Source organism: Sminthopsis crassicaudata, chromosome 1 (genome assembly GCF_048593235.1).
Source record: "Sminthopsis crassicaudata isolate SCR6 chromosome 1, ASM4859323v1, whole genome shotgun sequence".
NCBI classification, from domain to species: Eukaryota; Metazoa; Chordata; class Mammalia; order Dasyuromorphia; family Dasyuridae; genus Sminthopsis; species Sminthopsis crassicaudata.
Window position 1 is genome coordinate 147034700 of NC_133617.1, and position 23766 is coordinate 147058465.

At 32.9% G+C, this 23766-nt stretch overlaps 1 protein-coding gene and 1 long non-coding RNA gene across 3 annotated transcripts in view; one reads left to right on the top strand and one right to left on the bottom strand.

Annotated features, from left to right (window-relative positions):
- CFAP418 (cilia and flagella associated protein 418) overlaps positions 1-23766 on the top strand; it is a 39210-nt gene that overhangs the window by 13135 nt on the left and 2309 nt on the right. For both annotated transcript variants that reach the window (XM_074269069.1, XM_074269060.1), the window contains exon 6: positions 16462-16557. In XM_074269069.1, the coding sequence (XP_074125170.1) occupies positions 16462-16557 (96 nt within the window). The remainder of the gene's footprint in view (positions 1-16461; positions 16558-23766) is intronic.
- The window catches only part of LOC141543594 (uncharacterized), a 78684-nt gene that overhangs the window by 6095 nt on the left and 48823 nt on the right, over positions 1-23766 (bottom strand). The window lies entirely within an intron of this gene.

Here is a 23766-nt window from a genome sequence, read left to right on the forward strand (position 1 = left end):
CCACTATGCTTCCCAACCCTACTTCTCCTCCTTACAGCCAACTCTTTAAGGTACTAAGTCCCTTTCAAGATTTAGCCTGCCAGCTAAGGGCATACCCCAATTTCATGGGGCAACTACTGGGAAATTGTAAGTTTCACAAAGAAACTTACCTTTCATATGCTTTCCCAACTCCACTTCATAGTTACCATTCCCAATGTCTGTTATATCCTTTCATTTTGTCAGCAACCTATTCCCCAAAATAAATCTACTTTCGCCAAAGAGAATGGCCATTGTGAATTCTATATATGACTGAACCCCAACTTTTTGTGCCTGCCATCAAAAGGTGACAAATCCTCCTACTATAGATCACATCAGAGAGAATCAGGTCCAGAATGAGACATGGGCCAATTTTCTGTTGTCTTTGGCAATTTCCTTCACTACCTTCCATTATCATTCAATTTTTACACAGCAAAAATTTAATTTCCCACAAACTCTTATCTTCTTCAGCCAATAAGTAGTCTCACACCAAATTATGCTGGGGTCCTGCTTCTCTAGTCCAGTGACCTGATCTGCTAACAAAGCCAGTGAATTTGTCATCTGGTTTGTAATTATTTCAACCATGGCCTGGAGTCTAATGAGCCTATTCAGCATACAAATTGTGATTCTGTATCTCAACTCCCGTATGGGGCCACCTATCACCCCAACCATTTGTTAGAGTAGTAACCAGTAATTAGAGTAGGTAACTTCACAAATAAAGATGCCTATCAGGAAAGTCAGCAACAACAGAAATGCTAAGAGAAACAGAAAGACATATACATCTAGCAACAGATAGATGACTAAGCCAAATATTAACTTACCTACTTATTTAGGATATAATGACCGCATGTTTTCAGATAGGAAACTGCAATATCTTACATACTTGAATTGTGCTCATAGCTTCTGAACACTTGCCCTCATTATAGAAATTTGCTATAACAGGAAAAAGTAGGAACATGATTATAACAGCATCAAAACTGGTCCTTCAGGCCTCAACCTGAGAGCATGTACATGACAAGATAACAACCTTGGCGGTTGTCCTCCAAACTCTTGCTCAGATACTAATCTCCACCTGTAACAATTCAGGATCACATTCCTCTGAGTAGCTTGTAATATATTCCTTTCTGATGGTGGATTGATGGCTTGATGATCCATCAGATTATTATACATGAATTCAAAATTCCAAATAATATCAGCTAGAGCCTCAAGAGATTTTATCTCATATAACAAGTCTCATTAATCAAAGCTTCAGGTGAATTTGGCTTTCAAAGATCACATATCCTAAATAAGTATTGACTATAATCTTACATCAATACAGTAAGAGATTCATCTTAGAAAGTTTAACAGATTATCTTCATATTTAAGTAGATGAGTTTTAAATTCAATATTACACTTTAAGATGCTTGGTAATCAATCTATATCAAAGCACGTTCAGATAATTAACCATGTTCAAGGGGACAAAGACATAGACCACTGTTCTCAGAATCTCCCTAAACAATGGGAACAGCTTTAAAATGATTCAGTACAACCAATTTAAAACTCACATAGAGTATAGAATATACTGTCCTAATTTCACATTAAAGAATCCTATCAGAATTAACATTAATCATTTTTTATGCTAAAAAATGTTAATTCAACTTCCTTCTAATTGAGAAGTACCTATAAACTTTTTTGGTGATATAAATAACAAATACAACACCAGTATTATTAAAATTTCTTTAAGCACAATTAAACTCCCTTCCCACCAAAACATTCCTAATTGCAGAGTCAATTTTAGAGGTTATAAATTGTCCCCAACAGGCCATTTTTTTTTTTAATTCATTTTTCCAAATTATCCCCTCCCTCCCTCCACTCCCTCCCCCCGATGGCAGGTAATCCCGTACATTTTACATGTGTTACAATATAACCTAGATACAATATATGTGTATAAATATCATTTTCTTGTTGCACATTAATTATTAGCTTCCGAAGGTATAAGTAACCTGGGTAGATAGACAGTAGTGCTAACAATTTACATTCGCTTCCCAGTGTTCCTTCTCTGGGTATAGTTATTTCTGTCCATCATTGATCAACTGGAAGTGAGTTGGATCTTCTTTATGTTGAAGATTTCCACTTCCATCAGAATACATCCTCATACAGTATTGTTGTTGAAGTGTATAGTGATCTTCTGGTTCTGCTCATTTCACTCAGCAACAGTTGATTTAAGTCTCTCCAAGCCTCTCTGTATTCCTCCTGCTGGTCATTTCTTACAGAGCAATAATATTCCATAACCTTCATATACCACAATTTACCCAACCATTCTCCAATTGATGGACATCCATTCAACTTCCAGTTTCTAGCTACAACAAAAAGAGCTGCCACAAACATTTTGGCACATACAGGTCCCTTTCCGCTCTTTAGTATTTCTTTGGGATATAATCCCAATAGCAGCAATGCTGGGTCAAAGGGTATGCACAGTTTGACAACTTTTTGGGCATAGTTCCAAATTGCTCTCCAGAATGGCTGGATTCTTTCACAACTCCACCAACAATGTATCAGTGTCCCAGTTTTCCCACATCCCCTCCAACATTCATCATTATTTGTTCCTGTCATCTTAGCCAATCTGACAGGTGTGTAGTGGTATCTCAGAGTTGTCTTAATTTGCATTTCTCTGATCAGTAGTGATTTGGAACACTCTTTCATATGAGTGGAAATAGTTTCAATTTCATCATCTGAGAATTGTCTGTTCATATCCTTTGACCATTTATCAATTGGAGAATGGTTTGGTTTCCTATAAATCAGGGTCAGTTCTCTATATATTTTGGAAATGAGACCTTTGTCAGAACCTTTCCTTTTAAAAATATTTTCCCAATTTGTTACTTCCCTTCTAATCTTGTTTGCATTATTATTGTTTATACAGAAACTTTTTAGTTTGATGTAATCAAAATCTTCTATTTTGTGATCAATAATGATCTCTAATTGTCCTCTGGTCATAAATTCCTTCCTCCTCCACAGGTCTGAGAGGTAGACTATCCTCTGTTCCTCTAATCTATTTATTATCTCATTCTTTATGCCTAAATCATGGACCCATTTTGATCTTATCTTGTTATATGGTGTTAAGTGTGGGTCCATATCTAATTTCTGCCATACTAATTTCCAGTTTTCCCAACAGTTTCTTCCAAATAATGAATTTTTGTCCCTAATGTTGGTATCTTTGGGTTTGTCAAAGATTAGATTGCTATAGATGTACCCTTTTTTGTCCTTTGTATCTAATCTGTTCCACTGATCTACCGTTCTATTTCTTAGCCAGTACCAAATGGTTTTGGTGACTACTGCTATATAATATAGCTTTAGACCACCTTCCTCTGACTTTTTTTTCATTAGTTCCCTTGCAATTCTCGACCTTTCTTCCATATGAATTTTGTTATTTTTTCTAGGTCATTAAAATAGTTTCTTGGGAGTCTGATTGGCATAGCACTAAATAAATAGATTAGTTTGGGGAGTATTGTCATCTTTATTATATTCGCTGGGCCTATCTAAGAGCACTGAATGTCTTTCCAATTATTTAAATCTGACTTTATTTTTTTGGCAAGTGTTTTGTAATTTTTCTCATATAATTCCTGACTTTGGTAGATGGATTCCCAAATACTTTATACTCTCAACATTTGTTTGGAATGGAATTTCTCTTTGTATCTCTTGCTGTTGCATTTTGTTGGTGATATATAAGAATGCTGAGGATTTATGTGGATTTATTTTGTATCCTGCCACTTTGCTGAAATTTTGAATTATTTCTAATAGCTTTTTAGCAGAGTCTTTGGGGTTCTCTAAATATACCATCATGTCATCTGCAAAGAGTGATAGTTTGATTTCCTCATTTCCTACTCTAATTCCTTGAATCTCTTTCTCGGCTCTTATTGCCGAGGCTAGCGTTTCTAGTACTATATTGAATAGTAATGGTGATAGTGGGCAACCTTGTTTCACTCCTGATCTTACTGGGAAAGTTTGCAGTTTATTTCTATTGCATATTATGCTTACTGAAGGTCTTAAATATATGCTCCTGATTATTCTAAGGAATAATCCATTTATTCCTATACTCTCAAGAGTTTTTAGTAGGAATGGATGTTGGAATTTGTCAAATGCTTCTTCTGCATCTATTGAGATGATCATATGGTTTTTATTAATTTGATTATTAATATGGTCAATTATACTAATAGTTTTCCTAATATTAAACCAGCCCTGCATTCCTTGTATGAATCCTACTTGATAATAGTGTATTATCCTGGGGATGATTTTCTGAAGTCTTTTTGCTAATATCTTATTTAAGATTTTAGCATCAATATTCATTAAGGAAATTGGTCTATAATTTTCTTTCTCAGTTTTCGATCGACCTGGCTTAGGTATCAGTACCATGTCTGTGTCATAAAAGGAGTTTGGTAGGACTCCTTCAACCCCTATTTTTTCAAATAATTTATATAGCATTGGGGCTAATTGTTCTTTAAATGTTTGGTAGAATTCACATGTAAATCCATCTGGTCCAGGGGATTTTTTCCTGGGGAGTTGATTAATAGCTTGTACTATTTCTTTTTCTGAAACGGGACTATTTAAGCAATTTATTTCCTCCTCTGTTAATCTAGGAAGCCTATATTTTTGAAGGAAGTCATCCATTTCACTTAAGTTATCAAATTTATTGGCATAAAGTTGGGCAAAGTAACTCATTATTTCTTTAATTTCCTCTTCATTGGTGGAAAGATCCCCCTTTTCATTTGTAAGACTAACAATTTGATTTTCCTCTTTCTTTTTTCTGATCAGATTTACCAAAGGTTTATCTATTTTGTTGGCTTTTTCATAAAACCAACTCTTGGTTTTATTTATTAATTCAATTGTTTTTTTACTTTCAATATTATTGATTTATCCTTTTAATTTTTGTACTTCAAGTTTAATTTTTGGTTGGGGGTTTTTAATTTGGTCTTTTTCTAGCCTTTTAAGTTGCAAGCCCAATTCATTAATCTTCTCTTTCTCTATTTTCTTCAAATAAGCCTCTAAAGATATAAAATTTCCCCTTATTACTGCTTTAGCTGCATCCCACAGATTTTGGTATGATGTCTCATCATTGTCATTATCTTGGGTGAAATTATTAATTGTTTCTATAATTTGCTCTTTTACCCAGTCATTCTTTAAGATGAGATTATTCAGTTTCCAATTACTTTTTGGTCTATTTATCCCTAACTTTTTACTGAATGTAGCTTTTATTGCATTGTGGTCTGAGAAGAAGGCATTTATTATTTCTGCCTTCCTACATTTAATTTTGAGATCTTTATGTCCTAATATATGGTCAATTTTTGTATAGGATCCATGAACTGCTGAGAAGAAAATATATTCCTTTCTATTGCCATTCAGTTTTCTCCAAAGATCTATCATACCTAGTTTTTCTAATGTTCTATTTACTTTTTTAATTTCTTTCTTGTTTGTTTTGTGGTTTGATTTGTCTAAATCTGAGAGTGCAAGGTTGAGATCTCCCACTATTATAGTTTTACTGTCTATTTCTTCTTGCAACTCTCTTAACTTTTCCTTTAGAAAGTTAGATGCTATACCACTTGGTGCATATATGTTTAGTATCGATATGGCTTCATTATTTATGCTACCTTTCAGCAGGATATAGTTTCCTTCCTTATCTCTTTTAATTAGATCAACTTCTGCTTTTGCTTGATCTGAGATAAGGATAGCTACCCCTGCTTTTTTGGCTTTACCTGAAGCATAATAGATTCTGCTCCAACCTTTTACCTTTACTCTATATGTATCTCCCTGCTTTAAGTGTGTTTCCTGTAAACAACATATTGTAGGGTTCTGATTTTTGATCCAGTCTGCTATCCGTCTCCATTTGATGGGAGCATTCATCCCATTCACATTTACAGTTAAAATTACTAATTCTGTATTTCCTGCCATCATATTATCCCCAGATTATGCTTTTTCCCTTGACCCCCCTGAACCCCTTCCCCAATATTTTAATTTATAGACCCCCCCTTGTGACGCACAGCCCTCCCTTTTTTTTTAGTATCCCTTCCCCCTCCCTCCATGTCCCTTCCCTTATTCTCCTTTTCCTTTTCCCTTTTCCTCTCCCCCCTTTTAATGAGGTGAGAGAGAATTCTCTGAAAAACAAATATGACAATTATTTACTCTTTGAGCCTCTTCTGATGAGAGTAAGATTTACACAATGATTCTCCCCCTCTCTAAATTCCCTCAGATATGGTGTATTTTCTATGCCTCTTCCTGGGATGTAGTTTCCCTCTTTTTATCACACCTTCCCCTTTTTCTGATACTACCCCCTTCCCTTTACTACACCCCCTCCTTTTTTTTTCTTTTATATCAGTAAAATCAAATTATCCATGCGTACTTTCTATATACCCACAACAGAGTTACAGTTCTCAAGGGTTCTGTGTACCTTTTTCTATTTCTCTTCAGTCTTGTGGATGTAGATCAAATTTTTTGTTTAGGTCTGGTTTTTTTCTTAGAAACATATGGAATTCCTCTATTTCATTGAATGACCATCTTCTTCCATGGAAAAAGATGCTAAACTTAGCTGGGTAGTTTATTCTTGGTTGCAATCCTTGATCTTTTGCCTTTCGAAATATCAGGTTCCAGGCCCTTCTATCTTTTAATGTGGAGGCAGCCAGATCTTGGGTGACCCTTATTGTGGCACCTTGGTATTTAAATTGTTTTTTTTTCTAGCTGCTTGCAGGATTTTCTCCTTTGTGTGGTAATTCTGCAGCTTAGCCACAATATTCCATGGTGTTCTTTTTTTTAGGGTCTATTTCAGAAGGAGTTCGATGAATTCTTTCAACATCTACTTTCCCCTCTGTTTCTATTATCTCTGGACAGTTCTCTTTGATAATTTCCTGTAAAATAGAATCTAGGCTCTTTTTTTGGTCATAGTTTTCTGGAAGTCCAATGATCCGCAGATTATCTCTCCTAGATCTATTTTCCAGGTCTATAGATTTTCCCAGTAAGTATTTGACGTTGTTCTCCAACTTCTCATTTTTTTTGTTTTGTTTGACTGATTCTTGGGTTCTCTGTGAATCATTCATTTCTATTTGTTCCATCCTGACTTTTAAGGAGTTATTTTCTTCTTTCACAGTTTTTAGTTCTTTTTGTAAATGCCCAGTTTCGTTTTTAAATGAATTATCTTGCTGTATTGAATTTTTTTCCATTTCCCTAATTTTTTTTTTTGAGAATTATTTTCTTTTTCCAATTCAGAAATCTTATTTTCTTGGGACTTTTTTATCTTCTCCAATTCAGAAATCCTATTTTCCTGTGATTTTTTTACCTTTTCTAATTCACTAATTTTGTTTCCCTGCATCTCCTGTGAATTCTTTATTTTTTCCAACTCCAATTTCAGGACGTTGTTATTCTCTATCATAGCTTCCCTTTCCTTTCCCCATTTTTCTTCAAACTCTCTTAACTTTTTAATAGTCTCTTCATGGAGATACCAACAGGCCATTCTTGAGATTCCTCCACAGGTTGTTTAAGCCTGGTGTTCTTAGCCTCCAAATTGCAGTCTCAGTCATCTGTAATGTCTGTTAAGGTCTTTCCCACTGTGCTTCTTCCAGGACTTAGTTAGCAACCACTCTCCTGGAACTGCAAACTCCAAAGGTCTTTTCTGGGTCAGCAATTCTTTCTTCCTAAGGGCTAAAAGGGATGAGACACTGCCAGTATAAAATTTCTTTAAAAAGTTATCCTTTGTTTCAAAAGAAAGTATTTCCCCTTTCTCATCCCAAATAAAAGTAAGCCAAAACAGCATCTCATTTGGGGAAAGTTTAAGATCACTTCTGGGTACAGCAATAGGCAAACATTTAGTCCAAGGCAATTTAGTCTTTAACATGTTTCGTAATCTATTTTTTAAGAATCGGATTCATTCTTTCTACTTTCCCAGGTTAGGGCAGATGCCCAGGTGTATGGAATTGCCACTCAATTGCCACCCCATTATTTCTTATAAAACCTTAGAAGTAAAATAAGTTCCTCTATCAAAATCAATAGTTTCTACCAGTCGATACATAGATACAATCTATCCCAGTATTATTCCACTAACCCCTCTTAAAGCAGCAGAGCTCAGGGGAAATTTTCCACCCATCCTATCAAATGGTCCACTATATCTCAGTCTTCCCACTAGTATCATTTCATTAAAATCTAACTTGAATATTTTGGAGCCAGGCTACCTCCCTCTGGAGGGCTACCTCCTCAATACCTTCTTATTTATCTTTAGACCTATTCCATACTTTTCAGATACAATATGTTTTACAATTACACATATTCCTATACACCAAATTTTCTTGCTTTTTACTTCTTTGTAAAAGGGAGAAAGTAAAATAAATCTTAAGATTTAGAATATAAGTAATATATAAATATATTTGGACCAAATTTCATAAAAATTTTACCACATATTCAGCAGGGCTGACAAAGTGTTTTAAAGCACACACAGTGTCCCAAAATTTAAGATGGCATAAAACTGCCCTTTCCATCTTACAGGGCTTTAAGAAATTGGCAGACTTTAGGATCCTGGGGGAGAGGGTCGAAGAAATTTGGAATATGGTGATCTTGTGAGGTTTTAACTCGGGGGATTTTGATGTTTGAAAAGTCTATTTATCCTACCTCAGGAGAAGGGGATTTGGAACTTATAAGGGCAGTTGGCACAAGGGTCATTGGGAGAGCATGAAAGGAGATTTTGAGGCAAATAGAGGGGGAAAGGTAACCAGGGAAAGGGCACAAATCAGTCATGGACTGCACAACCAGAAGCACAGTAAGAGAGAGTTATTGTCTTCTCTGATACCTATCATAACAGACTTTGTTCTAGGAATGAAACACAGAAAAGACGGAGGAGGGGGGATTTATGGGGCAAAATTTACAAGGCAAGGGCAAAAAAAAAATGTCTTAGAGTGGAACCTAGAATGTATACTTTGGAAGTTTCATACAGACAAAAGAAAGAAACCAGACATTTATAGAGATCATGAATCAGAGAATGAGAGTTTAGAGTATCTAGAAGAGGAGGGGATGAAGAAGAGAATAAGAGAACTTTTTTTTTTTTAAAGTATAAAAAAGTAAATTTTAAAAACTAATAAGAGTTGAAGAGGAGATGAAGGAGAAGTCTATTTGACTGAGAGGAGAAAATGGAGGTTCAAGGAAGAACAGATTCTATGACTAGATAAAAGTATAATGGAGGAAAAAGGTACTAATAAGCAAAATCCCAAAGTGAAATGGGTAACAAATTGAGAGAGAAAGTGTTGGAGTAAGGAAAGAAAGTTAGTCATAACAGGACCATCTTAAAAATATTAAGATAAAGTAATACTATGTTTACAGCAGAGGAGGAAAAAATTACAACTTGGTGGGGGAAACAATATTAGACACAGAGATGGAGGAAAAAATTCTTAATTTTAATTTTAAATGTGAAGGTATTAATTCAATAAAACAAAATAAAAAATGATAGATTATATAAGAAAACTCAAAGTCTCTACAATGTGTTGCTTACAAAAAGTACATTTAGGGGAAAAAAAGATATATACAAGATAAAACTGAGGGGATGGAGAAAATAATTGACTATATATCAAGTAAATCCTAAAAGTAGGCACTTCAATCAGGCACTACTATGTGACAAAGCAAATACAAATACTAAAAAATTAAAGAAAATAAAGTAAATTGTATTATGCTTAAAGGAACCATAGACAGCAAATCAAAATACTCCAAATGCCTTATTGTTCTCCAAACGCATAAATGAAAACATCTGAACTACAAGAAGACATAGACATTAATATAGTAGAGGCAGGATTCTCAGTATTTCTTTCAAGTTTTGGATAACAAACAAAAGAAAAAATATGGAATTGAATAAATTGCTGGAGAAAGTAGAATTTAAAACTAAGCAGAACCAGAAGAACATTACAATAGTACACCATAATAGCGATATTATATTATGATCAACCATGAATTACTTAGCAATTCTCAGCAACACAGTGAACCAAAACAATTCCAAAGGATTTATGGTGAAATATACTATCCACTTGCAGAACTGCAGAATCTGATAGAACTGATAGAATCTGAATGCAGATCGAAGCATCTTTTTTTTTTAGCTTTTTCTTAATTTTTTTAAATATGGAAATATGTTTTGCATGACTATACATGTGTAATCTGTATTGACTTGCTTTCCTTCTTTAAAGAGACGTTTGGGGAGGGAGAGAGAAATTGGGATACATAATTTTTAACACTAATATTAAGAATTATTTTTGCATCTAATTGGAAAAAATAAAATTTTTAAAATAATAAAAATTTATGTCTTCTGAATGGTAAGCAAAAGAACATACATATTTCTCAGCATCACTTGGAACTTTAACAAACTAACCATATGCTAGAGCATATAGAGATAATTCAAACAAATGTAAAAAGGCAGAAATAGTTAGCATATCCTTTACAAACCATAATTCAATAAAGATGGCAATTAGTTTAGGCACAAAAGAGACAGATCCAAATGGAGACTTAACAATGAAATCCCAAATAATGATTGGATCAAACAGATGAAAGAAATAATGATCATGGAAAAAATATTATGATGAAACATCATACCAGAATTTCTAGGATGAAGCTTAAAACAATTATCAGGAAGAAAAATCATGTTCTTAACAAAAAAGTTAAGATTGATGAACTCTGGCTATGCATTTTTTTAAATAAGCCCCAAAGAAGATATGTTTAAAATTATAAAAGAAATAGACAAATAAGAAACAAATAATACTATAACTAGTTCCTTGAAAAGACCTTATAAAAATTTTTTGAAAAAAATACAAAATTGTAGTAATTTGGCTAATCTTGATTTAAAAAGAGCAGAAAATCAAATCACAATAGAAATTGAGCAAAGTGAAGTCAACAGGTGCAGCAAAGGGAGCACTGGCCCTAGAATTGGGATCATTTGAATTTGAAATCTAGCCTCAGATACTTAACACTTCCTAGCTGTATGATCCTGGGCAAATCACTTAATCCCAGTTGCCTCATAAAAACAAAAACAACAAAAAACTTTGTTAAACCACCATCTGCATCCAGAGAGAGAACTATGTAGACTGAATGTAAATCAACACAATGCTATGTTCACTTTTTTTCTTTTTCTTGTTTTTTCTCTTGTGATTTTTCAATTTTGTTCTGATTTTTGTCTCCTAAAATGATTCATTAAAAAGTGGTTAAAAAAAATTAATGTATACGTATAACCAGAAAAAAATAAGTGAAATCATAGCAAAATCAAAATTCAAAACATATGCATTTCTATACTAACAAAACTGAAGACACAAAAATAAAATAATTGTTTCAAACATATAAAAATAACTAAATTTTTAGGAAACCACTAAGAGATTTTTAAGTAACCCAGTGTCAGAAAAGGAAATAAATCTAGCTTTAAAAGAATTACCAAGAAAAACTCCTTAGTTATGATGGAGTTACAGGATAATTCTGTCAAACTTTTAGAGAAAATTAGTACCCATACTTCACAAATTATTCCTAAAAATTGAGGAGTTTACCAAAATTCTCTTATGAGACAAATATAATCCTATCACTAATCTAAGGAAAGCTGAAACTCAAAAAGAAACTATGGGTCAATATCAACAATTTTAAACAAAATCCAGCAAAACATGAGCCATAGCAGTTTATTCAAGCAAACTTTCATTATGACCAAGTGGGATTTATACATAGAATTCAAGGATGGTTCATTATCAGGAAAACAATCAATATAATTAATCATATTAAAAGCCAGAACCACAAGATCATCTCAATAGATGCAGAAAAGTCTTTGACAAAGTATAATACTTACATGCTAAAAACAAACTAAAAACCACAAAGTGTAACTATAGAGGGACCTTGTTTAACTATAATAAACAAAAATCAAACTAAAAACAAGCCTCATATGTACAATGGAGATACATTAGAACTTTTTTCAGCAAATACAGGAGTGAAGCAAGAATATCAACTCTCCCCACTATTATTTGACCTAATTCTGAAAACTCTAGCAACAACAATAAAGCAAGAGAAAGAAATTAAACATAAAGATAGGTAAAGAGAAGATTAAAACTTATTTGCTGATGATGATATATGGTGGCTTACTTAGAAAATTCTAGGGAATCCACACAGATGCTAATTAGAATAACTAATGGTTTCAGCAAGCTATAAGAGCCTCAAAAATCAACAGCATTTCTATATAATAACAAAACACAAGAAGCAATAATAGAAGTATCTAAATCCTTGTAACCCTACAATATGCATAAAATATCTGTGGAATCTGTACTTTTCAGAGCATCCAACAGTCTTGTATAGATTCAATTAAAAAGTTCTCCTTGAAGAAATAAAAAACAACTCAAATAAATAAAATAGTTCTAATGGCTAGGCTATGCCAATAATAAAAATGACAATGTTATCAAAATTATATTTTAATGCTATATCAAATTGCCATGGAAATACTTCATAGGACCTGATAAAATTGTAACAATCCAGTCGGAAAAACAAAAGAGCTAAAATTTCAAGGGATATGGTGAAAATGAGGGAACACTTTCAGAACTCAAATTATATTATAAAGAAGGAATCATCAAAACCAAATGCTTCTTGGTTAAAAAATTGAAAGCTCAGAATAGACTAGATGAAGAAAATCAGAAACAATAGAAAAACCTCAATATCAACCTCAATATCCCACTATTTGATAAAAATAGAAAACAAATTATCTAGGGAAAAAATTCCTTAATTGATAATGTTAAAAGAAAAATACCTGGAAAACTAGAAAGCAGTCTAGTAGAAAATTAGTCTTAGGCCAACACTTTACACCATATTCCACAATGCATTCTAAATGGATGCCCTTAATTTTAAGATCTTACCAAAAAAATTTAGAAGAGAAATGTATCTTTCATAGTTTTGAGTAGCAGTATTCTTAACCAAAAAGAAGCATAAAGATTATTACAAAACATAAATATAGATAACTTTGAATTACTTTAAACTGAAAAGCTCAGTCATATCTCCTTCATCTTATGTCTTAGTCATATCTCCATACTATTCATTCAGTAAATATATTAAGTACCTGTTATGTTCAAAGAATCCTGCAAGGTACTATGGAAAATACAAAAGTTAGAGAAGGCAGTTCTTGCAAAGTTATATTCTCATGGATTTTCCATCTGTTCAGGGTATGAAACACCAACACACATAGCTATAGTATACCTCGTTATATTATTTTTAGCTGTTTGATATAGAAAGCAGTAGAAGGAAATGGTTAAAAGGAGAAGAGATGATATTAGTGTGTGTGAAACTAATGCAAAATCTTCAAATCAAGGAGAATTTCAGTGAGGTTAATGATTTTTAAAAACTACTTGCAAGGCTGGATTATTCCATGGATTCTGGTATTAATTATGATCTAATAGAGTGATCATAGAAATCACAGCTCCAGAATGATTTCTTAACTGAAAGTTGGTTTTATTTTTCTCTGAGGATTGTGTTTGTAGGAAAATGTGGTAGTGTGAATAGATTTGAATAAACTACTATATTTTAAATTAAATTCAAAAGTTGTATTCAACATTATGGTTGAGATTTTACACATACAAAATGTCAGGAAATTCAGAGTTATGGTTCCCACAACAGCTATAATTCAGCCAAATTGCACATATGTATTAAGGCATTAAAGTTAACACTCTGTGCAGCCATGTAATAAACTACATATGTGAAAGAAGACAAGTTACGGTAGCTTTGGGAACCATAATTTTGCATTTCTTGACTTGTGCATTCAGAATTTCAATTTAGCTTTGCACTAATAATTCTGTTGAATATTTTATGCATGTATACATCTTGGTAAATTGCTAAAGGTCTGATAAAGAGATAGACAGTTCTATGAATAGCATGTAAATTTTAAATAGTTTCTGCTATGTCTAAGTTTTAGATATAAAATACTTGCTCTTAAATTTTTAGAATATAAAAACTGTGAAGATTTGAAGTTTAACCCACCTCTGTGTTTGTGTACATAAATGATTTTTTAAAAAATTTAATCAATTTTTAAAAGATTTTAAACATTAAAAAAAAAGGAATGGGGGGTACTAAAATGTTCTTTCTCTATATAATTTTAAATGATTGGAAAAATCACATTTTTTTTCTCAGAAAGTCTTTAAATTAAATGTTCACAGCAGGGAATCCAAATTCTTTCTGTAATTGTGATACACTATAATTTGATTTTTTTTCCTCACAAACCATCCATCCCTAAAAGGTACTATGTGATTAATATAGTATTTCTTTTTCTTAATTAAGAATAATTTTGGTTTGAGAATTTCTTATGTTATAATTATAAAAGTAATTTTAAAAATTAAAAAAACAAAAAAACAAAAAAAAAAAAAAAAAGAGAGAGAATTTCTTGACATTCCCTGGAGATGTGACAAAACCAGAGTTAGAAATAGCTTGGTTTAAGAGTAAATATGAGAATTTCCACAGGAAAAAGGAAATTTTTTTTAAGAAAAAAATTTAAGTACTTCAATGTAGTTTAATTGAAGATACTTTGAGATGAAATTCGCCAGGATAATCAAGATCCTTTACAAATATCCCATGTATTACCATGAGTAATAACCACACACAAAAGTTAAGTTTATGATTTTATTTTTCATCTATTTAAGTGTCTTTCATTTTCTTAAAGAAGACATTTGGGTAGCAAATTCTTGAAACTTGATTTGAATCCCAAATTAAATTAAATTAAATTAAATAACATCTGAAATCCCTTCAAATTCTGAAGCAATTTTTCCTAGCATTTATAAATAATGTTCTTCCATCTTCCAATTTGGGATTCAAATCAAGAGTTTTAAAAAAGTTTTTACATTGTGACACAATGGCCCAAATTTAATAAGATGAAATTTAGTAGGAAAAAATGTAAAGTTGGTCTGCCATTTGAGTTACATGATGGGGAGATATAGACAGAATATGGTTTATTATTTTTTTAACATCTGGGTAATTTTATTGGACTGCCATCTTTATAACACATAATCAGTATGAAGTGTTTGGCAAAAGAAAAAGCAAATGATTTTAGGTACTAAGAGTCAATAAGGGCCCTTAGGCTGAGAAGTAAGATCAGAATGGGAAATTAGCAAGGCTGGGAGACTAAGATCAGACTAGATGAGAGCTGAATGAAAGAACTGGAGATGTTTAAAAGCCTGAAAAAGAGTTGTTTATATATATGTATATATATATAAACTAAATATGTAGGTTGTGAAATTATGATTTATTATCAATAAATGTTTGATTTGTATACCTATTTTATATATATTTACATAAAAATTTCTGGGGCAAAAAGGAGTAGTGAGTAAAAAAAATTCAGAAGCCCTGGTCTAGAGAAGAAATGTCAGGTTTATAGACTAACATCAAGTAAAGATTATCCCTTAGAAGATTATCCAACTTAGAAAGTTGGAACAGAAGGGTTTGCAAGGGTCAGTATTGAATTTGATTAAATCTTTTAGCACAGAGGGCAGAACTAGGGACATTGAGCTGGGAGACTGAAAAAATAACTAAATTTACCTTTGAGTTAAGGAAATATTTCCTAACAACTAGAGTTATCCAAAAATGGAATGAATTATAGGTAGGTTTTTTGCTAAAAGGCATCTTGCTAGAGGGCATGAGGGCACTGTTGGCTAGCCAACCCCAAGAATCCATTTATTTAACCAGTCACAAATCTAAAAAGACCAAATGAAAACTTGTCAGATATATTATACTGGGAACTTTTTTTCAGGATCACTGAAGTTTTTTCCAATTCTGAAATTTGGTGAAGTTTAGTTCTACAGAAAATTTGGAAAATATCTCTGGTAGAAATTAGGAAAGATATCAGGAATAATATCAACAGTTTTAATAACAGAATTAACATGATGGGTAGGATATTATTCAGAATAAGACTTGAGTCTGAAAAGATCTGTTTAAAGCCAGCTTCCAGTTCTTATGACTATGAGTCCATCTTATTTTACTCATCTGAAAAATAAAGCTAGTTATTAATATATATTGGCATCTACATTACAAAATTTTTTTGAGGATCAAATGAAATTAAGTTAAATGTAAGTAAATCTTAAAGTAGTACTATTAAATTAAAATATCATCTATTATTGCTACTAAGTATAGTTACTATGTAACTATAGCCTATGAGTCACAGCCCACCAATTCTAACACTTTAATAATTCTATTATTTTCTGTATACATTTATATGTATGTATTTGTAAATTGTATTGTATTGTAATTGTATTATTGTAAATACATATATTGTATTTAACATATATTTTAACATATTTAACATGTATTGCACTACTTGCCATCTAGGGGAAGGGGGTGGGGGAAAGGAGAGGAAAAGTTGGAACAGAAGGGTTTGCAAGGGTCAGTATTGAAAAACTACTTATGCATATATTTTGTAAATAAAAAGCTATAATAAAAAAATAATTATGTTATTTCTTTGACTAGAACATGTGACCAGTTGAGGTGTACAGCCTGTGATTTCCGTGTGTTAAACTTTGATGATTACATATGGGACAAATCCTGTGATTATCTGTTTTTCAGGTATGTTCCAAAAAGACTCAGATTAATAGTATTTTAAAAATGTGTCTAGCATACTGTGATATTTCTTGTTCTGCTTTACAATCTGTCAGTAATAAAGTGAACAGATTTTGCATTTAGTGTATATCTTACTATAAGACAAGTATTATTATTCAAGTACCTTTTTTTCTCTTCATGGGAATCTTGCATAACCCTTTTAGAGTGGTGCACAGTGTGTTGTTCCTTATCCTAGGAAGTTTAGTTATTTAAATAATAAGTGCACTTTGAAATAAGTTATCTGTCAGACATATGACACTAAAAATAGCTTTACAGCAAGAATTCAGTATATCATACCTTTGAATTCTCTCCAACTAATTGTGTTAAGCTTAATATAATAAATCCTCCAGAACTGCAGAAGATTAAAAAATTTTCCCATCTTATGACCCTTAACTTAAATATAATTCTTTAAACTAACATAAACCTTACCTTAAATATAATTCTTTAAACTAACATAAACCTAAATTTATGTGGAGTTTTTTTTATTCTAATAATGAATTGTTAGGTTGTAGCCATTGGCCTTTTGGGCTTTTGATCAATCAGTAAACATTTAAGTGCACTTATGTGGCACTATGTGCTAAGAACTATGCACAATAGTAGATTCACTGTGCACAACAGTAGATTCATGTAAAATAATTGTTTTGTTACTTAACCCTGAGCAGTCACTTCATTTGCAAAAGCCCTAGAATTACCCAATATTTCACATTGCCAGTCTCTTCTAATTCCCAGGGCGTCAGGGTATCTCTGGCCACTGACCTTTGCAGTGTCAACTAATTCTACCTGGCTCTCCTCCAATGAGGTCTTCAGAGATCTCTGGCTACAATTTCTTGAATTGTAGTTTAATAACTAATAGCGTGCTTAAGAACAGCCATGTGCAAACTTAAAATCTTTATTATACTTGCTCACATAATGCCCTGACTTGTTAACTCCCTAATGAACACATGGAATGGAGATCCACGTGTTCACTATCAAGCTCCTTACCTCTCTTGGCTATCCATCAGATTGACTCAGCTACCCCAGGATAAAGAAACGAACCTCCTGCTGGCAGTGGACTTAAAAAGGGTCTGTGAGGTCACACACAGCCAATCACAAAGGGAGCCATCTCCCATTAAGAAGCTATCTTGATAATATGACCAGGATTCCGCCCATGGGGCAGTTTCTAGCCACAGAAAATTATTTCCAGGCCACTCAAACCTCTTGTTGCACTGTGCCGGCCCATTTAAAGGACCTTTACAGATTCACTCAGAAAACATTCAAAAAAAGACAAGCATAGAGGAGCTGTACTCATATACCTGGACTCGGGTATATAAATTTCAAATATAAGACCAGTTTTGCACATTTGAGCAGGCTTACTAGGTAGCACCACAAATATGAGAATAAAGAGGGAAGACATCCAAAATTTGCTGTCATCACTGGGTTATCTTGGTAAGATGCAATTCTTGACTATAATAGGGCAGTAGAAGTATATGATTTGTTTAAGAGGAATTTTAAATAAAATGAGGGTAATATAGGAATATTGTATATCAAGAAAATATTAACAAAGTATGAAAGTTCTCAGAACTAAGGGAGGAAGGAAGCATAATAGAACATTTGGGTGAGAATCAAAAAAGAGCAAATTGGTGGTGAAAATGTACAATAAGTCACCAAACCCAGCTGGAGCAATTAAATGACAGTCATAAGACAGATCACAAAACTGGGGTGGGGGCTGAATAAATATAATTGTGATTATGGTGAAAGATAGGCAAGGGAGTCAAGGGAGGATGTTCAACTATCAGAGCAAACATTGCTGAAATTCTCTGTCAGCTAAAAGCAAAAGAGATAATACATTCTTGACTTATCTTGGTGATAATTTCATCTTTCAGAAGCTGAATGAAGCGACAAAATGTTGCTGTCCTTGATCTGATGCTATTAAGAATCCATTGCTGAACTAGAGAGGGAGGCAGTAACAATACTATCTTTATCAACCTGCCATCTGGGGGGGGGGGGGTAGGAAGGGAAAAATTAGGACAAAAGGTTTGGCAATTGTCATTGTTGTAAAATTACCCATGCATATATATCTGGTAAATAAAAACTATTAAATACAAAAACAAAAAAAAAAAATACTATCTTTAAGTGTGTATTGGAGACAAGGAGAGAAATACTGGAATTAATCTAATGTGAATTCTAGACAAAGGGAATATAGATTTCAAAGAATTTCAGAGAGGGTTCCATGATCGAAGGCTATAAAAAGGAACTTGGTTCAAGAGGAATGGAAAACTTCCCAGAAGAAAATCTTGATGACACCATCACTCCTGATTTTGATGAAGAGAGAAAAAGGACTGAAATGACTTAAAAAGGGATCTTACTGATTAATTCATTTTAAAAAGAACATTACAAGAGAGATGGGAGTAATCAAGTAATTCAATATGAATATAAATACAAATAATCTCAGGAAAGAGAAAGTCTATTTTGAGCTAGAACTTGTGATAAATATTAAAAACAGTAAAAATTTATTTTCTTACTAAAAAAAGTCAAATAAAAGGAATAGGACCCCTGCTTACAGTTAGGTAGATTATTGATGAAAGAGAAAATAGAATTCAATTACTATTTTGCTTTTCTTTTTCTTATCATAGAAAATAATGTTTGACCTTGAAAAGACAGAAAAATGGAACAGGAAGTTGAAACCTGAGATAAGGAGATAGTAAGACAGTATTAACTGTCTTTGGTGAGCTCAAGTCACTACATTTGCATGAAATGATATCATAAATTGAACTGTTGTCAGTGGTCTTTGAAGGAAATGTGGCAAATGGGAGAGGGCTATAAGACTAGAAAAAGACAAATGTCTTGATTTTCAAATGTGAGTGGAAGGGAAGTACATACTTCATAGGCTGATGATCTTTACTAAAATTCCTGGTAAAATTCCAGAAAAGATTATTAGAAGAATGATTCCTGAGCATATGGAAAAGGGAATAGGTGATCTCTAAGAGTCACTTACATTCATTAAAAAGCAGTCATAGCAAAATAACTATTTCCTTTTTTAGAAAGTGTTACTGGATTGATATATTAGACATAAAGTATGAACATAATATATCTGAATTTCAACAAGACATTAGGCAGAGTTTCTTGTAGACATAGCAGAGCTAATGTGAACTAAATACTATACTTAGGCCAGTGCCTCTGGAACTGATTCACTGGACTCAGAAAGTTTTAATTAATAGATTTATGTCATTTTGAAAAGAGGTTTCTAGTAAAAATGCCCCATTGCTCTATTACTAATTTGTCCTGTTCAACATTTTTATCAATAACTTGAATAAAGGTAATAGTGCTTATCAAATATGTGACTTAGCATGAAGCTAGGAGGGATAATAAGTACACTGGATGATAGAACTGGAATCCTAAAACATTTTGAGAAGCTAAAATGATGGACCAAAAAAAGAGAAAAATAAATTTAATAAAGGTAAGTCTGAAGTCCTTCAGTTTAATCAATTGTACTAGCTACAGAATGTTACTAGAAACTAGTTCACATGAAAAAGATGAGTTTTTCCCAGTGAACTGCAGTCTTACTATTAATGTGATATGTCAGCCCAAAGACCTAACACTACATTAATAAATATGGTATTCTGTGCAGTGGAGGGTAGTATTTCTGCCCCGGTCAAAGGACATGTGAAGGATTGTGTCCTATTCTAGGTACCATATTTTAGAAGGCATGCAAACAAGCAGAAGTCTATTCAAAGTGAGGCAATTAAGATGGTAAGACGTGAATCCATGCCACACACAGATAAGGTGTAAAAACTGGGAATATTTAATCTGAAGAAGAGAAGATTTAAGAGAGACCTGAAGATGAGAAAATTGTAGGACTAGAAATAGCCAAATGTCTTGATTTCTAAATGGAAGTGAAGGGATAGTGTTCAGATATTTGAAGAACTGTCATGTCCTTGCTTCTGGAGAAGAATACTAAGAGCAATAAATAGACATTACAGGAAAACAAGTTTCAGCTCAACATAAGGAAAAACTTTCTCGTTATTAGAAGTATTTGAAAGTGGAATGAGCTGCCTTGGTTTGAGTAGTAAGTGACCCATCACCAAAAATCTTCAGAAAGAAGCTGGATGACTACTTGTTGGAGACACTATAGATGGAATTCATTATTTTAGTAAGAATTAGATACTGAGATTTTACACAAGCCCACACACCCAGAAGGTTAGAAAACCTGGCTCATGAAGATTTTTGTTAAGCTTCGTGTTTACTTTACTTTTCTTATAATACAAACTCTTCCATCTAGTGTCTTCTGATTAATATTTACTATATAATGAGGTGTATACTTATACATATGTACATACATATAAGAAAGTATTTTGTAAAGTATAAAATACCATGCATATGTGAGCTGTAACTATTAATTGTACCTCCAATTGACATGGAAAGTTCTGGAAAAGTCTGCCAGTTAAGGTATCAGAGTCTACAGGTCCAGCCACAAAACATGTCAGAAAGGTATATCACCAACAAGTTAGCAACTAGTCATTAAATTTTTGTAAGCCTTTTTATTTATTTATTATTTTTACTGAGGCAATTGGGGTTGACACAGGTAGGAAGTGTTAAATGTCTGAGACCAAATTTGAACTCAGGTCCTCCTGACTTCAGGGCTAGTGCTCTATCTACTGCACCATCTAGTTACCCCCTGTAAGCTTTTGTAAAAACCATCTGCAAATTATAGAAAGGACATGACATATATCAGCAGATATCTTTTGAAGTATTAACATAAGAAGCAACATATAACCAGTAATTATAATTTTTTTAAAAAACCTAAAATACAATAAAATACACTTAACACCAAGACTAAAGTAAATTTCATTTGATCTTTTTTAATGATACATTAGGCACTAAAAGATCATGTAGTGCCCCATAGTCATAATGAATATCAGATACTGTTTTAGGTATATGAAAGGGTTGGTCCATATGGTGTTCTGGTAAACAGAATGCTGAGTGATGCAGGATTTTTTTATAGCTTAATTACCATTGACCATTAACTATATGCCTAGCATTGTGCTATATATTTATGGAGTGTTAAAAAGAAATAGATGCTTGCACTCCACTATGTCCTACATATTCATTTGAGACCTCTATATGCAAAGCAATTAAAGAATTATTCTGATTAACGTGTACAATTTCTTACATTTTGTAAGCTGCTACACATTTTGGCATTTACATATGACAGAATGCTTTGTAACCATTTGTTTTCAGTTAAGCACTGTGAAGTTAGTTTTGTTATTTTTACCTCACAAAGAAAAGGCATGAAGGAATAGAACATGTAAAGGACATATAGCTTGTTTTAAAATTATGTGCTTATCTGCACTAACATGTGATGAAATGAGGGACTACTTCAGCTTCATTTCACTGTGAGTGAATTGTTAAACCTTAAGTGTCCCAGGCAACTCTATAGACTTTGAAGTTACGGATATTGCCGATGTGTATCAGTACAGGGATTTTTCATGCCTAAGAGTCCCCTGCACTGAAATCAGAGATCTACACCATCTATTCCTCTCTCCAAAAAAAGGACCAAAAAGGATATGCTTCCTTGGGAAGAAATATTTGGGTGACCTTTTTAGTAAACATTGGCAAATCATGTTTTTTAAAATATCTGGGGGATTGATTACTTTTATATCCATTCTTTCTATTTCTTAGTTCCATACTACTTCAAATACATATTAAACATATTAATTCTCATAAAAATGTTAATTCATAGATGTTTTAAATTGTCTTAAATTTAACTTCTTTTTCTTCAATCTGATCTAAAGTGTCATTTGCTGTACAAGAATTTACTATACAAATATTTGACCACCAGAGGGGGCATATTTGTGTAGCACTATAATATAAGCAGCAAATGATATGTATGGTGCTGTGTGTCCTTTTATAGTTTTCATCTGCTTTATTTTTCCTTTTGATCTCACTGAGAGCTTTACTTTTTTGTTATAGAATATTTATATGTTATCTCCAGTTTATTATGATAATCATAATTGAGTTCAAATTAAAACAGTAACTTTTTAAATGCCGTTGGTCAGGTGGTTACTTTCCAGAGTTGCCATTATCATTGATTTAATTTTTTTCAACCTAACTAAAACCATTCTAGAATATGCATTTATGTTGTTAAATAAAAATTGTTGTGGCAAAATGAATTGGAGGGTCAGCATTGGAGTCAGGAAGACCTATATTTAAGTCCTCCCTTCTGATCCATTGTAGCTTTGTGACTAAGCAAACCACTTAACATTCCCATATATCTTTTCTGACAACTTTTCTGAGACTGAATTACAGAGAAGGTGTAGGTACATTAGTAGAGGAAATTTCTACACCAGAAATTCCAAATTCTGCTGAAATCACAGAATGCTGACTGTGAGAGTATATATGTGTAACTTGAATGAATAGGCAGGTGCCTGATGCACAGGAAAAAAAAGTACTATGTTAGCTTAATATATGGAAGTTACCCTGCTTACTCCCAAAGTACCCTCATACCTGCCCTATCTTGTGATTTAATGTCCTCATGATGACTTCATCCAAAGGAAGCTTTATGGACCCACACTTCTTCCCAGGATCTATGAGCTCTAACATTCATTTTTTCACATCCAGATATGAGCCAAAGGCAGAGGGCAGAGAAGTCTCCTCTGAATCCTATGATTCCACTGATAACAAAATCAGTTATTCATTTGTCCAGCCAGCCAGCCTTTGACTAAAAGAGAACTAGAGGCTGTGCCTCACCTTATTACAGGCATAGAACAAGAAGCAGAACAACAAAAACTTAACCTGCTTTTGGTAGAAACAGTTTCATTTGAGCAGTTTTTTCTTTTTTCTAATTTCTTTTTTTTGTCTTGTTTTTTCTAAAGTCACAGTTCAAAATTGGGGAATTAGAAGTGTTGGAAATTTCTTTTTTTGTATTTTGGTTTAGTTTGGGTTTTTTTGGTTGTTCCCCCACCCCACCCCCAGGTAATTGGGGTTAAGTGACTTGCCCAGGGTCACATAGCTAGGAAGTGTTAAGTGTCTAAGACCAGATTTGAACTCAGGGCCAGCACTCTTATCGACAAATTTCCCTTTTTTTTAATGATTTTTTAGTTATTACCTAAATATATAAATATAAAATAATATATAAATAAATAAATAAATAAAATATAAATATAAATATAAAATATTAAAAGGACCATAATTTTAAAA